Genomic DNA, 20,000 nt, shown 5'->3' on the forward strand with positions numbered 1-20,000 from the left:
ACTGTGGTTTCAGGGTATTGTGTAAGTTTGTGTTCTGTGTGCATGTGCGCGTGTGTATGTGGTGAATTTTACACTTTTCCAGCAGCCCTTCGTACATTGTAGAAATACTTTGCATTCTATAACAACAAAGTCATCTCTCTCCATCTCTCTCCATCTCTGATTTACTCTCATTGCTCTCTGACAGATACAGTCATTTCTCTAACAACTGTCATGCGAGTCTCTCTCCTTCTCTCTCCTCCCTCTCTCTCGCTCACGCTCTCTCTATCTAAAACCATGATGTGTGAAGGAGAGAGGGTGTCATGCGAGTCACCCTCTCTCCGTCACACATCATGGTTTTAGATAGAGACACGGAGCAGATTATTGGTGATGTAATACCTCCAAAATTAGAGATTTTGGATTAATGTCAAGGAGGATGACACTGTTGTCCCCAGCTGCTAGAAATTAGTGTCATTTATTTAACGATGTAATAAAGATAACTCAGCGGTATGGTGGCGCAGTGGTTAGCGTGGTCGCCTCACAGCAAGAAGGTCCTGGGTTCGAGCGAGCCCCAGGGTAGTCCAACTTTGGTGGGTCATCCCAGGTCGTCCTCTGTGTGGAGTTTGCATGTTCTCCCTGTGTCTGCGTGGGTTTCCTCCGGGTGCTCTGCTTTCCTCCCACAGTCCAAAGACATGCAAGTCAGTTTAATCGGCCATTCTAAATTGTCCCTAGGTATGAATGTGTGTGTGTGTGTGTGTGTGTGTGTGTGTGTGTGTGTGTGTGTGTGTGTGTGTGTGTGTGTGTGTGTGTGTGTGTGTGTGTGTGTGTGTGTGTGTGTGTGTGTGTGTGTGTGTGTTGGCCCTGTGATGGCCTGGTGGCCTGTCCAGGGTGTCTCCTGCCTGCCACCCAATGACTGCTGGAATAGGCTCCAGCATCCCCGCGACACAGAGCAGGATAAGCGGTTCAGAGGATGGATGGATGGATGGATGGATAAAGATAACTCTGAGTCACACTGTCTTGTTGTTGCCCCACAAAACCCTTAACTATTTTAGATGACCGCGAACAGAATACGCAACCATTTGTATGATGACAGTTCATGAAACGATTGTGAATTCTCACAATCCACGAGACTGTTAAAGACTGTCAGTTCTTACAATTAATGGAAAACCTGTATTCATTAGTGCAGGAGAGGGGGCGGGGGGCTGCACCCCCCCCCCCAGTGGTGAGTGCATCCTCCAGCCCCAGTAGTGGCAGGTGGCTGTGTAACATCTTAGACCCAACAGTATGCCTAACTTTTGGGCTTGGGCTGCGTGGAATGTACATTTTTAATAATAAAGTGAGTAAACACTCCATTCCAAATCTGCTACACACACACACACACACACACACACACACACACACACACATACAAACAAACAAAACAACGATGTCATACTATGGTGACCGGGGGAGGCGGTCGCTCTGACTGTCAGTAGTTCTGCTCTGGGGGAGCGCAATGGCTGACGGGAACGTTAAGGTTAGATTTAAAATCGTGTTTTAATGATGTGGTGTTCATGTTGTGGTTTTTCTTGTGTTATTGTTTTGGGGGTTCGACTCAGGCTGAGTAGGAGACTGGGACTGTTGTCGGCACTTGAGACATGGGGGGGGGGCTCATTATGTTGTCAGTTCTGGTCTGTTCTGGCCGGTGTGAATAAAGGAGCACTTCTGGGGTCGTGCGGTATATGGGATATGGGAGTTGTGATTAAAAAGAGTTCTCTGCCTCTCGACTCATTCTTCCACGCCGGCTCGCCACAATACTTTTCGTTTTAGTTGGCAGCCCCCCTACTTAAAACATCTCCCCGTGCGCCTTCCTGTATTTGAATTGCGTAAATTGCATAAAATCTGTTGTTTATGGGTCCAAACTTTGATTTGTCGGGCATCTGGATGGCGTGGCAGTCTATTCCATTGCCTACCAACACAGGGATCGGCGGTTTGAATCCCAGTTACCTCCAGCTTGGTCAGGCATCCCTACAGACACAATTGTCTGTGTCTGCGGCTGGGAAGCCGGATTTGGGTATGTGTCCTGGTCGCTGCACTACGCCTCCTCTGGTCAGTCAGGGTGCCTGTTTGTCAGGTGAAAAGAAGCGGCTGGTGACTCCTGATGTATCGGAGGAGGCATGTGGAAAATCCCACCAAAATTTTTGATTTGTCACATCATAATGACATCTACAATAACATTAAACTGATGGGATCTTACTTGCCGTCAGGTTTCCTTGAAGACGTCTTGTGTGATGGCAAAAGATTGTTGTACCAACACCCCATAACTGTCTAATCACCCAGAAGCTGATTCTGCAATACTACATCCCATAGTAATATTGAGCGGTCAGGCTGGACCAACAACAGTCGATACTTGTGTACAAGAGTCCAACACTTTGTAAGCGTATTTCATCGCTCATTAAAAACTGCAGTCTTGTCATTTCCAAGGTTGCGAAAAAGGCCAATGTAAGACTTGAGGTGGCCACTGGGATTAGTGGAGTCATCTTGCCCAGAAATAAAACTGCAATATGTGTTTTGACCGATAACATATTAGGCAGAACCCCTGTGGAAACACTGAGAGGGATAACGGGACCAGTAGAGAGCTGGGAGGTTGACAAATCCTAACAAAAAGGAACATTTATAATAGCAAAATGAGTGGTTCAAATACTCATTGTGTCATTATTCACTTGGCAAAAGACAAACTTGCTGGGTTGCGGGATTGTGAAAAGAAAAAAAATCAGTCACAAAAACAAAAAAACAGTAGCGCTAGACTGCCCAGAACTGTCTAGGAAACATGAATTGGCCCCGTGTGGATTACTTTGAATGAACAAAATTTTTATGTTCCTATTGGATGGGACAAAACCAAAATGGCTGCCCCACTGGAAGAACTGAGAGAATGAGCTCATAGAAAAGAGCTTCTATCAGTCCAACATTCATGGACAGGCCTACAGATATGAAAGCTCTGTGGAAAGCTTCAAATATTAACACTCAAAACATTAAAAGGCTTTTAGGATTCAGTTAGTTATAGGATATAGTTAGTTATAAGATATAGTGAGTTATAGGATATAGTGAGTCATAGGATATAGTTAGTTATAGGATATAGTTATAGGATATAGTTAGTTATAGGATATAGTTGTAGGATATAGTGAGATATAGGATATAGTTAGTTATAGGATACAGTTATAGGATATAGTGAGTTATAGGATATAGTTAGTTATAGGATATAGTGAGTTATAGGATATAGTGAGTTATATGATATAATGAGTTATAGGATATTGTTAGTTATAGGATATTGTTAATTATAGGATATAGCGAGTTATAGGATATGGTGAGTTATAGGCTATAGTTAGCTCGGCTTAGGGTGTGTTATGGTTAGCTAGGGTTTGGAAGTTAGGAGACATATTATCAAACCCAAACTCAGCTAAATGGTCCTCAGCAGTCTGTGGACGTATGAGTTACAGGGTGCCTGGAGGCTGGTGCTAACAAAATGTGTTTTTTATGACTTACGTACGGTGACTTTGGACTCCTGCTGTGTTTTACTGGCTTTATGTCGAACGTCTGTGATAAAAAAAAAATACAAGGAGGAAGTTGTTAGAGGCACAACCGTTATGGGAACACAGCTGCTGTGTGTGTGTGTGTGTGTGTGTGTGTGTGTGTGTGTGTGTGTGTGTGTGTGTGTGTGTGTGTGTGTGTGTGTGTGTGTGTGTGTGCATGCGTGTGCACGTGGTCTAAGTGCTGACAGACTGGATAATGGGACAAACAGGACTGCAGTCCCAAAGACACACACACACACACACACACACACACACACACAAACACAAACATGAAAGAGATCCTTTTGATAGCTAACTGTCGTTCATTGACTGATGTTACTGTTTGCCTTGTGGCAACTGCAACTTGTGTGTCTGTGTGTGTGTGTGTGTGTGTGCGCGCGTGCTCATGTATGTATATGAATGTGTTTATTTGTCTGTGGTCGGTGGAAAATAACTGAAGAATGAACAAGCATGAAAAAAGTGTTGATGATGTTTTTCCTGCTCTGCTGCACTTTTCTCCCTTTCTATATTTCCCTTTTTCCTTCCAATCAAAGACATTCTGTCTCTACCTTCTCTCTCTCTCCCCGCTGTTTCTCTCTGTCTCGTTCTGTCTCTTTTTCTCTCTTCCCCGTCTCTCTGTCTCTCTCTGTCTCTCTCTCTCTCTCTCACTCACTCACACATATTCCCCTCACCCTACTCGGTGGCACACTAATTGAATGCTAATTACATCCTATAGCGCTGTTGCCGGGCAAGACCACAGCGCCAGTGGCGGCAAATTCCTCCACGTTTCCCTTCAACATATAGGAACAATACAGCATTTATCAAGGAGTCAAAGACGAAGAAAAGAGTGTTTAAAAGACAAAATACTTCTAAGAGTTGGAGGGGTGGAAATAGAGGAAGAGCAGGGTGGGAGGGGGAAGACAGCATGATTTTGAAGGGAAAGAAGAGGATATAAAGAGAGAGGGGAGAGGAGGGAAACAGTAGAGTTTAGAAGAGAAGGGGCATCTGGGTAGTGTAGCAGTCTATTTCGTTGCCTACCAACACAGGGGTCGCTGTCCTGGTCGCTGCACTAGTGCCTCCTCTGGTCAGTCAGGGCACCTGTTTGGGGGGGGGGGGGAATAGTATGATCCTCCCATGCGCTACATCCCCCTGGTGAAACTCCTCACTGTCAGGTGAAAAGAAGCAGCTGGCGACTCCACGTGTATCGGAGGAGGCATGTGGTAATCTGCAGCCCTTCCTGGATCGGCAGAGGGGGCGGAGCGGCGACCGGGATGGCTCGGAAGAGTGGGGTAATTTGCCGGTTACAATTGGGAGAAAAAGGAGGGCGGGGGGGGGGGGGCGGGGAGTTGAGAAGGGAAAGGAGAGGGCAGGCGAAAAAGACAAGTGCAAGGAGGTGAGAGTTGGAGGAGAAAGAGATGTGTAAACCCACAGTTGTGTTAACACCCTGTTAATAAATAGCAGTTTAACATCCAGACATAGCAATCAGCACTAAGCACACACACGCCATTAATCAATCAGTCCTGTGTGCGGACGGCCTCCAGCCAATCAAAATAAATCTTACAGGAACTCACACCCCTACCGAAAACAAAAAGACTTAAGACTCCTGTATTGTTTAAAATGGAAATCTTGGAGGCTCGCTGACATGGCCATTAAATAAAGCTATCGATCTGACCGCACAGTCCGTCTATACAGTACATCTGTTCATCCTGGTAAGAAAAGACGAATGGAGACAGAGATAGGGAGGTAGAGAGGGACAAAGAGGGGGAGAAAGAGAGGAAAAACAAAACAAACAAAAGGGAATAAAACAAGATAAAGAGTAATGATTTAGCCATACATTGATCTCATAGCAAAAAGAAAAAAAGAAAATTGGAGAAAAATGTAAAATAAGACATCAGACCTGCATTTAGCCTACTATATTCTGGGCATTTAGCTGGCAGCTTCCAGTGAGTTCAACAGAGCATTTCCTAGATCACATAAATTACTATGAACCATTAGCGACGAGGGCAGGGGTCACTCTTTTTTTAAGAACAAGGGTAAATTAAAGCGAGTTTGAGTGCACAGTACGAGGGGGGAGATATGAATCAGTGGAGCAAAGATAAAGAGAGGTACTTTACATGAGAGAGAGAGAGAGAGAGAGAGGGCTGTGGGGGGTTAGCAGGGGATTGCAGCAGAGATGAAATCAGGACAAGGGGAACTCCTTGAAACTATAGAAACAAGGGAGAGGAACAGAATGAAAGAGAAAAAAAGCAAGGAAGAGTCACACACACACACACACACACACACACACACACTGGTCATGCATGAATTGGAGCATGGTGGAGCTCAGGGACCCATTGGTGGGAGTGGGAGTGGGCAGTATAGAGGAGCATTGTGGGGACTCTGCTGCACACTGGCAATAGTTCAGGGACTAATACTCACACACACACACACACACACACACATAGACAGAGACACATTCAGAGACGCACAAAGTAATGTTCAAACTTAGGCTAATAGACTCACATAAGCACATACAAATACAAATTGCACTGGCAGGAATTTTGTAGATGACCAGCGTCTCAAACACACACACACACACACACACACACACACACACACACACACACACACACACACACACACACACACACACACACACACACACACACCGAGATACAAATTATAGGCAACGTCCCCAGCTCATGTGGTAAGATACATAGGCAGACAAACCACAGCACAAAGAGACATCATTAACTTGCACATGCAAAAATTTGTTTTATGCACAATTGTACTCATTCAAACACACACACACCCACACACCCACACACACACACACACACTCTGTGCTGACTTTCCATCCTCCTACACTGTAATTTGAGCTGATGTCATAGATGCTGGTTACTGTTTAAAATTGACCGTCTCCATTTTCTGTCCTACTCCTCCACACCCATAAAGACCTCTCTGTCTATACTTCTCACAGCAGTTTTGGTATTGTTTGCCATTAAACAGTATTGTTTTAGAGAACCGTGAATTTTCTTTCCTCTTAAGGTCACCACATCTGAAGCATGGACTTGAAATAAGTCTTGATGGTTTTCATTCTCAAGTTTACAGTCCCTGAAAATAGTCTCTTTCTTACTTACTCACAACTATCCCACAGATCCGTTTAAAATTAAACTGCTTCGGAGGATCAGCTATTGTCGTTAGTATGCCAGTGAGGAAAGGTATTTAAAGGGCATATGTTTGCATGCAGGGGTGGCACGGTGGCGCAGTGGTTAGCGCGATCGCCTCACAGCAAGAAGGTCCTGGGTTCCAACCCCATGGTTGTCCAACCTTGGGGGTCATCCCGGGTCGTCCTCTGTGTGGAGTTTGCATGTTCTCCCCGTGTCTGTGTGGGTTTCCTCCAGGTGCTCTGGTTTCCTCCCTCAGTCCAAAGACATGTAGGTCAGGTGAATCGGCCTTACTAAATTGCCCCTAGGTGTGAATGTATTGGCCATGTGGTGGCCTGGTGGCCTGTCCAGGGTGTCCCCCTGCCTACCGGTGAATGACTGCCCTGGACTATTTCCAGGGTATCAGGGATCAGGTTTGACATGGCATGCACTCTTGCTGGGTATATGTCTGTGATACAAGTTTGTGATTGTTTCCCAGCTCATTTGTAATTTGAATTGACAATTTACACACGTCACCATCGGTAATCTACCTGTCAGCCGTTTGCAGTAATTGCACTCGACATGACGCTCTTTGCTGTGGTGATTTCGGTTCGGCGCTCCAAGATGCTTGCAGTTTGACACACAATAATACCAGCCAGTTGCTAATTGTCATATCAGTGTCTTTTGATTTACCGTATCTGCTAAATGGAGAAAATGAGTTTGTGACAGCGTGGGATCACAACAGCAAATGGCAAACATCTTTAAAACAGTACTTTTTATGGACTTCTGTAAGGCTTTTTATCACTTTTCTCAAATGTCAGGCACTGTATTTTGCAGCTGAGTATTCCTGTTCGCATAATAGTTTGGTTACAACTTATCCTCTCACCAGCGTTTCCTCTGCTGTTCTGTGTTTTCCATATATTCAAATAGAGGCAGTGACTGACAGCAGGTCTGTTGTGCTGGGACATGACTGTGCTGCTGTGTCCATCTGAGCTATTTAAATCAGCTTTACCCTGGGATACACATGAATTACAGATTAAAAATGTTTGCTTCTGGGGCATCTGGATAGTGTAGTGGTCTATTCCGTTGCCTACCAACACGGGGATCGCTGGTTCGAATCCCTGGGTTACCTTTGGCTTGGTTGGGCATCCCTACGGACGCAATTGGCCGTGTCTGTGGGTGGGAAGCCGGATGTGGGTATGTGTTCTTGTCGCTCCACTAGCGCCTCCTCTGGTCAGTCAGGGAGCCTGTTCGGAGGGGAATAGTGTGATCCTCCCATGCGCTACATCCCCCTGGTGAAACTCCTCACTGTCAGGTGAAAAGAAGCAGCTGGCGACTCCACATGTATTGGAGGAGGCATGTGGTAGTCTGCAGCCCTCCTCGGATCGGCAGAGGGGGTGAAGCAGTGACCGGGATGGCTCAGAAGAGTGAGGTAATTGGCCAAGTACAATTGGGAGAAGAAGAAGAAAAAAAAAAGGGGGGGTTGCTTCCAAAGTGAGATTTATCCCCTGTTTAGAAATGGTGACTCCCTACCCGTATTGATTTCCAAAATGAAAGCTGCTCTTGTTTAGGGATTTAAAAGAAAAAAAAATACAGTTTTTAGACTCCTCAGTCTACACCCATCTATAGGCCAGTGGCCGCTGTTTCAGGGATGAGTATGTGCACACTGGTTTGAAAGAGGCCATCTATGTGAAGAGGGAATGACCATCCCTGAACCGGGGGCGGGGGGCAAGAGCACATCTGTCACCATCTTACAATGCTGTGATTGCATACATTCCCAAATCCTCTGTGAATAGTACACTTGGCCATTGTAACTCTAGTTTCACGCCCATATTTGCATATGAAACCGATCGTTGGTTTCGGTCGTTATACTACTGTATTGTTTATAAGGGCGGGGGGGGGGGATACCTGCAGTCAGTCGAGACTGAAGAGGTCACTTAGACGAGTGATGAAACATGTCTCTCAGTAAATATTGTGTCCAGATGAACTGTTTCAGCTGTATTTGATTTCTTTATCTGGATTATTGAGCATGCATAAAGACATTTTGAAATTATGTAGCTGCTTATGTCCTTCATGATCGAGGTATCCACATGTTTGAACTACCAGTAATAACACATTTGAGTCTAACCCTTTTCTGTGGATATATGGGTAATGAAATATTTAGTTTGAAAAACAGAGCAATGACTTTGAGGCCAAATAGCATCTTTTTCATTTCACCAAACAGCATAATGGCTGTTTTACCTGCAGACGGAGCCCAATGAAACGGTTCGTTTGGAAGAAGAAATCTAAATCTAGAATCAGAATCACAGTCTGTTTTTATTCACAAGTAAGTTCCCATACTAGAAATGGGTCGCTCAGACGGGACGCTGAGACACACGACTTCTCTTTCAAATCAAATTCAATATATAGAGACATGAATGTTGGATTTTCCCTCCGATAAAGGAAGGAACTATGTTGGACAGTGGATGTAGTCTTGTCGTGGGATCCCCATGAACTGGCTCATGGGTTGACCTTGTCAAGAAGAAGCCGATGACCCCGGGTGGTTTGGGGTGACCTACATTTCAAATACTGCTGGTTTATTGTACACAGTGTTGTTCGTCCAGCTGTTTCACCATAGCTACAAATCACACCAAAAGGTCAGGGATATCAGTTGTGATCTTTTCTTCAACTTTTTGAGGATAACATCATCTAATTTTCTCAAAGCCCGTTGCATAGATTTCCCAGTACTGCGGCTTTTTACAAATCTTTACAATGTATACTGCTGTACACGGTGTAATTGAATGAACTGTCAGTAGATGAGTGCTACTCTGTGTATATATACCTAGGTACTACTGCTGTGTCAAAACATCCATCACAGCGTCCGAGACTATTCTGTTGCATACCAACATGGGGATCGCTGGTTCGAATCCCCGTGTTACCTTTGGCTTGGTCGGGCGTCCCTACAGACACAATTGGCCGTGTCTGCGGTGGGAAGCCGGATGTGGGTATGTGTCCTGGTCACTGCACTAGCGCCTCCTCTGTTTGGTCGGGGTGCGTATTCGTGGGGGGACTGGGGGGGGATAACATGATCCTCCCACGCGCTACGTTCCCCTGGCGAAACTCCTCACTGTCAAGTGAAAAGAAGCAGCTGGCAACTCCACATGTGTCAGAGGAGGCATGTGGTAGTCTGCAGCCCTCCCCGGATCGGCAGAGGGGGTGGAGCAGCGACCAGGATGGCTTGGAAGAGTGGGGTAATTGGCCAAGTACAACTGGGGAGAAAAGGGGCGGACAAAAAAAAAACTCATAAACATCCACCAAAAACAAGAGCTAGTAGGACACTAGTAGTCATGCTTCAGCCCAGGCCTCAGATTATTTCCCCCGGTACACACACACACACACACACACACACACACACATAGGGATGCCCCCCGAAACCCGGTTCTAAACGGGAACCGGTTCTAAATTAGTAAAAACCGGAGCATTTTTAAGATCCGACGTTTTCGGTTCTGCTATCGGTAGTCGGTAGGTATTCGAGAAATGATGGAGTGAGATTTATATTGTGGCAATTGTGTTTTTCGAGGAATTTAAACGTCGCAAACATAATCTTGTTTGCCGTTTTCTCCATCTCTCTGTCTCGCTCTCTTACTGCGCGAGGGGCGGGGCTGTGCTGTGCTCCACACACTCGCTCACACACGCGCAGACAGCTCTGCTAAAGGGCTCATCATGGCGGAGAGAACTAAACGTTCAAAAGTTTGGGTATATTTTTCAAAATCGATGACAACAACGCTCGTTGCCACAAGTGCAACAAATCATTTGCCAGTAAGGGTGGCAATACAAGCAATCTGTCAAAACATCTTTTGTCGAAACATGGTATTAATCTGCAGAAATGCGGCGTTTTCCACTGCTTTGCTCGTAGTGTTCCATCCACGTCCCCTGCAGGTAAGCCGTATGAGCCATAGATACGGAGCTAGCTAGCCTAATAACGAATTATTACGAATAGGCCAATAAATAAAATATAATTGCTTAGCTTATTGTTTAGCTACAAATATATAAGCCATAGATACGGAGTTAGCTAGGCTAATAACGAATTATTACGAATAGGCCAATAAATAAAATATAATTGCTTAGCTAATTGTTTAGCTACAAATATATAAGCCATAGATACGGAGTTAGCTAGGCTGATAGCCGGGGACACTATAAATCAGGAGAGATCACGACTCCTGCCGGAGAAGGCAGATATGTTGATTTTTCTGCAGAACTGTTAGGATAATGTTCTAGGTTCTTGTTTTTTTGAACTTCTGTTAGCCTTTTGCTGTAAAAATTTATTTTTAATATATATTTTTTTCTTTGTCTTTATCTACTTTTATTTTTTCTCTTATTTGTTGTTGTTGAATGTTGATTATAAAGTCTATAATTCAGACGCATTTAAAACATTGCTGCTGCTGTTGCTGCTGAATAAATAATATTTGTTTATATTTATATAAAGTTATATAATAGAATAATAAAGCAATGTCGATTCTGTTCTTAATTGTCTTTTTTTCTTGCATAATAATCACAAAGAACCGATAAGAGTATCGATAAAGCACCGAACCGATAAGCAGTACCGATAAGAGTAGTAGTATCGATAAAATCCTAGCGATACCCATCCCTACACACACACATACACACACACACACACACACACACACAAGAATCACCCTAGCAGTGGCTTTGTGTGGCTGTTTAGCATCAGGCCGTCAGTCTTGTACTCAGAGCAGTGTAAATGTATTTGTAGTACACGCACCACACATTTCAGATATCAGTATACTCTTTATAAAGTACTGGGCAGAAAAGCACCGTATTCCATTTTGATTTTAATTCCACCATTGCTAAAACAAAGGGTTGGCCTTTTTTTTTTTTTAATAGTCATCAGGGGGTTGGATTGACTTTGTCTTTGTTTGACACTTTGACATGAGAAACTTATAATGAACCTTTTCCCTCCAGGGTGCATAATTAGACTTTCATAACACCAGACAATGTTTTAAGATTAGTTAGTCATAGGCTGGTTTGAATCTCCGCCCTGCTTTATTAGATAGTATAGACACGGTAAACACACATTGTCCCTGCTTCACTGAGTTTCTATTCTGTAAGATTTTTATAGAATAACACTTCCCCCCTCCCCCTTTTCCTCCCCATTTGTACCCGTCCAATTACCCCACTCTTTTGAGTCATCTCGGTCGCTGCTCCACCGCCACTTCCGATCTGGGGAGGGCTGCAGACTACCACATGTCTCCTCCGATACATGTGGAGTCACCAGCCGCTTCTTTTCACCTGAAAGTGAGGAGTTTCACCAAGGGGACGTAGCGCGTGGGAGGATCACGCTATTCCCCCCAGATCCCCCTCCCCCCCGAACAGGCGTCCCGACCAACCAGAGGAGGCACTAGTGCAGTGGCCAGGACACATACCCACATCTGGCTTCCCACCGCAGACACAGCTAATTGTGTCTGTAGGGATGCCCGACCAAGCCGGAGGTAACACGGGGATTCAAACCAGCGATCCCCATGTTGGTAGGCAATGGAATAGACCGCTACCCTACCCAGACACCCCTAAATAAAACCATTTTATGATGGCTGGTGGAGTGGACATCCATTTGGCTGGTGGCTTGCATTCGATTTCCCTCAGAACAGTGGGAGAAAAATAATGAAGGTTTAGAGGTATAGTGAACAACATGCAGCCTGAAGCTCATGACACCTCAAAATTAGACTAGTCATCGCTTGATGGTTAACCTAATCAAAGTTTGAATCAGTCATTTCCTGTGCAGTATTCCAACATACACGCCTCAAGGTTACCTTTACCACTAAAGGGCTTAGTCACTGCTTTTACTCACAATCTACCACATAGTTAATAGTGTATGTCATATATTTGCTTTCAGAATAAAGAGTTTCTTGTGAGTTTTCTTGTGCCGATGCAGTAGTGCTGTCATTTGATAAACAAATTGATTTTCTACTGTATAGTTATCTATGTTCCTGTTAATTTGTTTACTTGTAATGGAAATTACATTGGTAGCCTAGAGGTGGGAGAAGCTGGTTTATGACCGGTCTGTCACCATTTTGAATTCCAAACTGATGTGAAAATCTTGGGTGCATGTAAGTAAACCTCACTGATCCCTTATGTAATGGTGCAGCACGCTGCTCTCCATCTGTAGTCCCTAAATGGGGTGAAAAAGGGAGTTTTCCCTTAAACATTCTGGGAACCAACAGTGTGTTTACTAGTTTAAAACGACTTGTCCTGACCGAGATTATGATTAAAAACCTCGATTGTGACACTAAGTGAGCTAAACTGTCGTCTATTCCTCTTTCTTTATCCATTCTTTCATCCCTCAACACCTCCTTCCATCCCTTCCCCCACTTCCACTGTCTGTTGACTGTCTCTCTCTCTCACTCTCTCCATCTTCTTGTCACCTCGATCACCCATCCTTGATGCCTCCATCATGACTTCTATCCCTTCACCCTCTCCCAGGTGGCGAAAGATGTGTCCATCCGTCTCCACAGCGAGCTGGATAGCGTGGAGAAGAAGAGGAGTCGTCTGGAGCAGGAGAATGAAGAGCTGAGAGTCAGACTGCAGGACCTGGAGGTCGCCAAACAAGTCCTGCAGCAGGAGATCGACAAGGTAGGATAAAAATGTTGATACTGTTCTTTACCATATCGTGCCAGGCCGCTGACCTGGGGCTAGGTCTGGGTGGCAGGCAGGGAGTGGTTCGTGCATTGGTTTGGAGGAAGGGATCTGGTCAACGGGGAATACCTGTTTACAATTAAAGGTGCTGTGTGTAATAGTTTGACTTTCCCAAAGTGTAATATGACTAGTAAAACAGCTGCGCTGTTGAGTTGTACTGATTGAAACAAAGCAAATGACTCACAGCTCTCCCACTCCCCATATTTCTGCATTTAAAACTGTAGGAGCTGAGTCAACTGGGTTGGTTTTGTTGATGTTAAACACCCCATTCACAAAAAGACTTGACTCACGCTTGCAGTCCTCAAAAAAGTAGGTGGTGATTACAGAGAATGATCTCTACTGAGGGATGTTGAATGTGGTCGATGTCAGAAAACTTGCTTAGTATCTGCCACTTTTGCTGCTGCTCATGAAATTGTTTGTTTTGTCTGCTTTGATTGGTTGTTGTTTAACGCAAAGCTGAACAGTAGAGGTCAAGATTCATGTCGAATTACACAGAGCATCTTTAACCTCTCCATCTTTGCGTACATTTGACTAGCAGAAAGATGACTATGAAGGGGTATTTTTTTTCTCCCCGGAACCTTTTTGAGTTTTTGTTTTCAAACTCTGGGATTATTTAAGCAATTAACTGGAGACTGCGGTCTGCCTCTGAATAGTATGGCGTTGCAGAATGTGTGTGTTCAGTGGGTCATACTAGTAAGAGAGCCTGCACCTTGTCACGGTAGGTTTAGATGGGTTGGGAAAATGAAGACCTCAAACTCTGAAGTTTGAGGTCGTCTAGCACCGAGTGATTGAAAAGGTAGGGGAAACAATGTTCAGAGGCAGAAATAGGGAAGACTAAATTTGGCTTAACTCGGTTAGCCTTGGATAAGTTAATTTAAGTGTAACTTAGTTATGTATGAGGAGCTGAGAGCAAGGCTGTAAGGTCTACTACAGGTGATAGACAAAATCTGACATAACATCTAACTTACGGGCTGCACGGTGGCGCAGTGGTTAGCGCGGTCGCCTCACAGCAAGAAGGTCCTGGGTTCGAGCCCCGGGGTAGTCCAACCTTGGGGGTCATCCCAGGTCGTCCTATGTGTAGAGTTTGTATGTTCTCCCGGTGTCTGCTTGGGTTTCCTCCGGGTGCTCCGGTTTCCTCGCACAGTCCAAAGACATGTAGGCCAGGTGAATCGGCATTACTAAATTGTCCCTAGGTATGAATGTGTGTGTGTGTGTGTGTGTGTGTGTGTGTGTGTGTGTGTGTGTGTGTGTGTGTGTGTGTGTGTGTGTGTGTGTGTGTGTGTGTGTGTGTGTGTGTGTGTGTGTGTGTGTGTCGGCCCTGTATGATGGCCTGGCAGCCTGTCCAGGGTGTCTCCCTGCCTGCTGCCCAATGACTGCTGGGATAGGCTCCAGCATCCCTGCAACCCTGAGGGCAGGATAAGCGGTTCAGATAATGGATGGATGGATCTAATTTACGGCACCCTCCCTGAACTCGGCTTTACTGGGCCGGACTTTCTTCGAACGGGACATGCGAGTGAGGTTAACAAGAGCCAGACTAAAGCACTTAGAGGTGGCCAAACTGCAGATGTTTGCAGAATGGTAAGGTTTGTACTATATATCATTGCATGATAAGTCGTACATCTACCTACCTCATCTACATCATCAGGCCAAGAGGCAGAAAAGCTGAGCGAGGTTGAGCTGATTGGTGGCTTCGTTGATCTGTATGATGTCAGACCAAACTGTAAATGGAGGTATGCCAGGATTAGGTGGACCAGGCTAAACTTGGTTGTTCTTAACAATATATAACCAGAAGTTGTTTTTTTTACCCATTATAAGTGGAAGCTACCCAGTTTAGTGTTGTGCTGTCAAGTAAACACTACTGTACTGAAGTACGTTTTAGGAAGATGCGAGTTCATGTTGAAGTCTTTGTTTGGTTTAGGCCAAATTTGGACAGCTCATCTTTCAGCTTAAACACTGACATTTAGCTTCTCTTTATTTAGTCTGTATTCATTACAACCTTTCGAAAATTATGTTTACTCAGTCAAGTCTATCCACAAAGCCATAGAGGAGCCTTTCCCTGTTGCCATCCAGTGTTGATGTTACATCTGCCACTCTCCTTTTACGCCACGGGCATGTATTTGTTTGGCAACCATGACAAAACCCCCGGTGAAATGACAAAGAAGAGTAAAACTGAGGGTGAGTTTAGATTTAGTGGAAATAAACAAAAATCAATTTGTGTTGCACTCAGCGAAAAAAGAAATAAACATGGTAGGATTGGATGTTTCGCTGCGTTCTGCTATGAGGGGAAACTCAAATGACCTCTGGGGCTGTTTTACTCAAGGCCTTCATTTGAGCAGCCTAATCTGAGTGAAAAGCATAAAATGGAACCCTGTCTCTCAGGATGCCATCTCTCTCTCTCTCTCTCTCTCTCTCTCTCTCTCTCTCTCTCTCTCTCTCTCTCTCTCTCTCTCTCTCTCTCTCTCTCTCTCGCTCTCTCTCTCTCTCTCTCTCTCTCTCTCTCTCTCTCTCTCTCTCTCTCTTCCCATTAGCTCTCTAGCAACCCCTTTCTCAGTCTCTCCCACTCTCATACTGCTAGCCCCCTCCCTTTCTCCCACCCTGGTTCTTCACCCATGTTTCCATATGCTTTCTTTGTATGTGAATCGACCAGGGATGAGGACGAGGAGGAGGAGAGGTTGGCGCAAAGTGGCAGTGCAATGGGGCTGATGTCTGTAGCTTTGGCCCCAAACCAAGCACCCAATGTGGGGCAGGGCTGGATGGAAGGCTGGTTAGCTGGCAGAGGATCCGGGGCTGTCTGCTGGGTCTGGTCTGGTCTGGACTGGCTGTGCTGTGCTGTGTGTTTACTGGTTGGAATGGCTTACTTGCCAGCTGTCTCTGGATGGATGAAGAGATGGCTGGTGATTTTATGTTTTTAATAAATTAATCCCCCGTGTTGATAAGATTATAATAAATCACAACAGAATTGATGTGCTGGCAGAGAGACACGTAATATGACTGGATGAATTGACAGGTGAGAAGAAGCTGCCTTGCTGACTGTTTTTAACGCGGTTCAATGTCAGTTGGTTTCTGTTCAAAACTGTACTGTCCCATAGGGGAATCTTGCTTTGCAGACAGGGCACATAATAAAAAAAGACAAAAAAAGAAAAGAACATAAATAACAAATTAAGAAAAAGTGAAAAAAAAATAGAAAGTAAAAAAAGAAAAATGTGAAAAAAATAAAAGAGAAAAAGTAAAAATGAAAAAATAAACTATGAAACGTTGAAGTATTCTGTAAAAAGAATTACATATGGACAGTTGGAACAGAGGGTGAGTTCAAGTCCATTTTCATCAGCAGACAACCACAATATAAAATATATTTATTGTAATAATAAACAGATGGGAAAGTTTAGCAGGTTAATTTGACATTACTGACTGGCTGTCTCACTTAATAAGCACACCAGCTAGAAGGCTAATTTGCTGGCTGGTTGACCAGTTGGATTGCTGGTCCTCTTGTCAGAAGGAGGGTTTGACTGGCCAGCTGGTCAATATACACCTACTTCCTGCCTGACCGTTTGATTTTGGTTTGTATTGGCTGGTTGCTGAGCTCTTTCACCTGTCACCTGGTTATATTACTGACAGCCTAGATGACTTGTCTTCTAACTGACCGACTGATTGTTGGTGAGCTTTGTGGATAGTATAGTTGAGGTCTTGCTGGCTTACCGACTGCCTGGCTGGCAGAAATTTTGACAGGCAAGATGACTGGTATGCTGAGTTGTTGCCTGGCTGCTGAACTGTTGGTTCGGCGGCTGGCTGGCTTCAGTCTTTCATAAGCTGTGTGTCAGGCTGCTGTCTGCTGCTCGTCCTGTGGAGAGGAGAATTCTTCACATAGCTGACACACTCCTAACTCAGAGCATGTGTGTGTGTGTGTGTGTGTGTGTGTTTGTTAATCCAGAGAGGAATGTCTCACTCATCTATTTCTCACCTTTGGTCGCATGAATGGCAATAGCCTGAGAAGAAATCAAAGCGGACGAGAGCGATCTGAAGAGATTCTCGGAAAGAAGAACAACAAATATATATATAAAAAAAGGATAATCCTATTGCATGCTTGTATACAGAGTGGGTAATTTTTCTTAGAAAGAGATAGAATAATATTAAGGCAGGCAGGTATAGACAAAAGCAAATATATGGAGATGAATAAGCGGGAGTTCTTGGAGAATAACAAATGTGAGTGGATAGGTGAATAAAATGCAGAGTGTGAATTATTGATTGTGGTTTTGTGGTGAGAGGCTACTGTCTGGGCTGCAGCTAATGTTGTATGCCGGAGACGGGTACATAGACCGGGGGCTGGCAGGTAAACTATTGGATTATAGTATTTTAGTCTACACACACTCAGGCCTAATGGTTCTTTAAATGTTTAAGTAATGACAAACAACAATAGGACCCTTGTTCGCTACATAGTTGGGTATTTCATGTTGTCCAACAGAAACACAATGAAAGTGGACGATGGGAAAGAGATGCTTTCAGCCTTCGTCTGGCTTTTTCTTTATTGTTTTCACTCCTTCACACACATGCACACTCTCTCTCTCTCATTCAACCTCTCTCTCTCTCTCTCTCTCTCTCTCTCTCTCTCTCTCTCTCTCTCTCTCTCTCTCTCTCTCTCTCTTCCAGTCTCTACTCAACTCGGAGGAACGCTGACAGAGGAATTCTTTTATACTTTCTCCCACCTCTATCCCAGACCCTGTCCTGCCTCTTTTATTCCTCCTCTTCTCATCCCTATGTTCCTGCTCTCACATCAACCCTCACCCAGCCCACTTCTTTTCTCCTCTTGTTAACTTCTCTGGAATCCTCCCTTTTCTCTCTCCTACCTTTACTCCTCCCTTCCCCTCCCTTCCCCTGTTGGGATGGTCGATCCAGTCCAGCTGTTTGACCTTTCCAAGGTGACGGGGCTTGACAGGGCCGAGCAGAAGAAGAGAGGGATATTGTGGACAGATAGAGGGAGAGGTGCTGAATGGAGGGATGGTGAGGAGGAGCGGGAGGACTAGTAGGGTGGGGTCTCTTTCTGTCACATTGACCTCCCCATGGTAGATGACATGGATAGGTGGAGGACTAGGGAAAGATGGAGTGAGCTTTGGGAAGGTTAATGACGCTAGAAAAAAGGAAAGGTGTTAGGGAGCTAGTTAAGGATGTACAAAGGAAGCGACGGAATGAGGAGGGAGGTTCGGAACGAGGGAGACGGGTGGGGAGGAGGGAGGTGGTGAACAATGAAAAGAAATGAAAGCCACTTTATTTGACATTGTATTCTGACTATGAATATGTTCTCTGCATTTAACCCATCCTATTGTGTAGGAGCAGTGGGCAGCTGCAGCACCCGGGGACCAACTCCAGTTCTTCTTTTCATTGCCTTGCTCAGGGGCACAGACAGGAGTATTAACCCTAACATGCATGCCTTTTTGATGGTGGGAGAAAACCGGAGCACCCGGAGGAAACCCACACAGACACGGGGAGAACATGCAGACTCCACACAGAAAGGACCTGGGACAGCATGGGGTTCGAACCCAGGACCTTCTTGCTGTGAGGCAACAGTGCTAACCACTGGGCCATTGTGCTGCCCTAGCAAATGGATGAGAGGAGCTAGGGAGGGATAGACAGAGGGAGCTATTTAAGGACAGGTGAGGGGATGCGCAAAGATGGAGGGGATGGCATGGTCTTATGGAGGGATGGGTGGTGAAGGTAAAGAATGAAGGGAAATGGGTGTAAAGGGCAGAGCTTAACGTTTGGAGGGAGTGTGCTGTGGAGGAACGGGATGTGATGGAGAGATTCGGGGAAATTAGTGTGATATGGTAGGTTGAGGGATGGCGTCATAAAGGGAAAGAGGATGGAATTAGGCAGAGAGGTAGAAATGGCACATTAGAGTAAAATGTGATCAGTAGAGATACAAGAAAATGGGTTGATCAGGGTCTACTGCTACATTCACTGAAGCCCTTGGATCCACAGGATCCATGGCTCAGAACCCAGCCGGTCTCAGGTATGGCACAGCGGTCCTCCAGGGTGTTGGCACAGCATTTTCCTGGTGTTGTGTTGGCGTGAAAGAGCCACAAATTCCCAGAGATCACACGTTTGACATGTTTCGTTTGACACGTTGTGTTAAACATGCAACAAATGAAAATGCATATCTGCTGTCCAGCTGTGCTTGTTAAAAGACGACAGCTTCGTGTTCTCCCGGCCCAGTATCCCCATTTAGTTGCACTGTCCTAAAAATATGGAGCAGCTGATTTAATAACAACGGCAAAACGCAGCTGCATGTTATGAAAACAGGGATTATATTAAGAATAGCAACACATGTAATAATCCTGTCCTCCTGCCAGTTTTTCCAGCTCAAAATAAACAAAGTGGTAAGGATACAGACTTTCATTCATTCTCAGATGTTGCACTACTGCCGATTAGAGATGAGATTCCACCATTCTTGTTAATGGAGGCAGAAATCACAATAAACAACTGTCGTCAGTCTTCCTCACATCACCGTATAACTGTATTTTCCTCTTTTGTGCTGTGTGTGTGTGTGTGTGTGTGTGTTCGTGTTCATGTTCATGTTCCAGCCAGGGTTTTGGGAGCCTTCCTCCATAGAACGTACTAGAACTGTTCTAGCCTTGGCCACACCCTAAGGTGACCAGCCTTAATGAAATGC

At 44.9% G+C, this 20,000-nt stretch overlaps 1 protein-coding gene across 1 annotated transcript in view; it reads left to right on the forward strand.

Annotated features, from left to right (window-relative positions):
• Positions 1-20,000, forward strand: part of soga1 (suppressor of glucose, autophagy associated 1) — a 157,177-nt gene that overhangs the window by 16,989 nt on the left and 120,188 nt on the right. The window contains exon 4 of the mRNA XM_056299554.1: positions 13,127-13,276. Coding sequence (XP_056155529.1) covers positions 13,127-13,276 — 150 coding nt within the window. The remainder of the gene's footprint in view (positions 1-13,126; positions 13,277-20,000) is intronic.

The sequence above is a fragment of the Lampris incognitus genome, chromosome 2, assembly GCF_029633865.1.
Source record: "Lampris incognitus isolate fLamInc1 chromosome 2, fLamInc1.hap2, whole genome shotgun sequence".
Classification (NCBI taxonomy): Eukaryota; Metazoa; Chordata; class Actinopteri; order Lampriformes; family Lampridae; genus Lampris; species Lampris incognitus.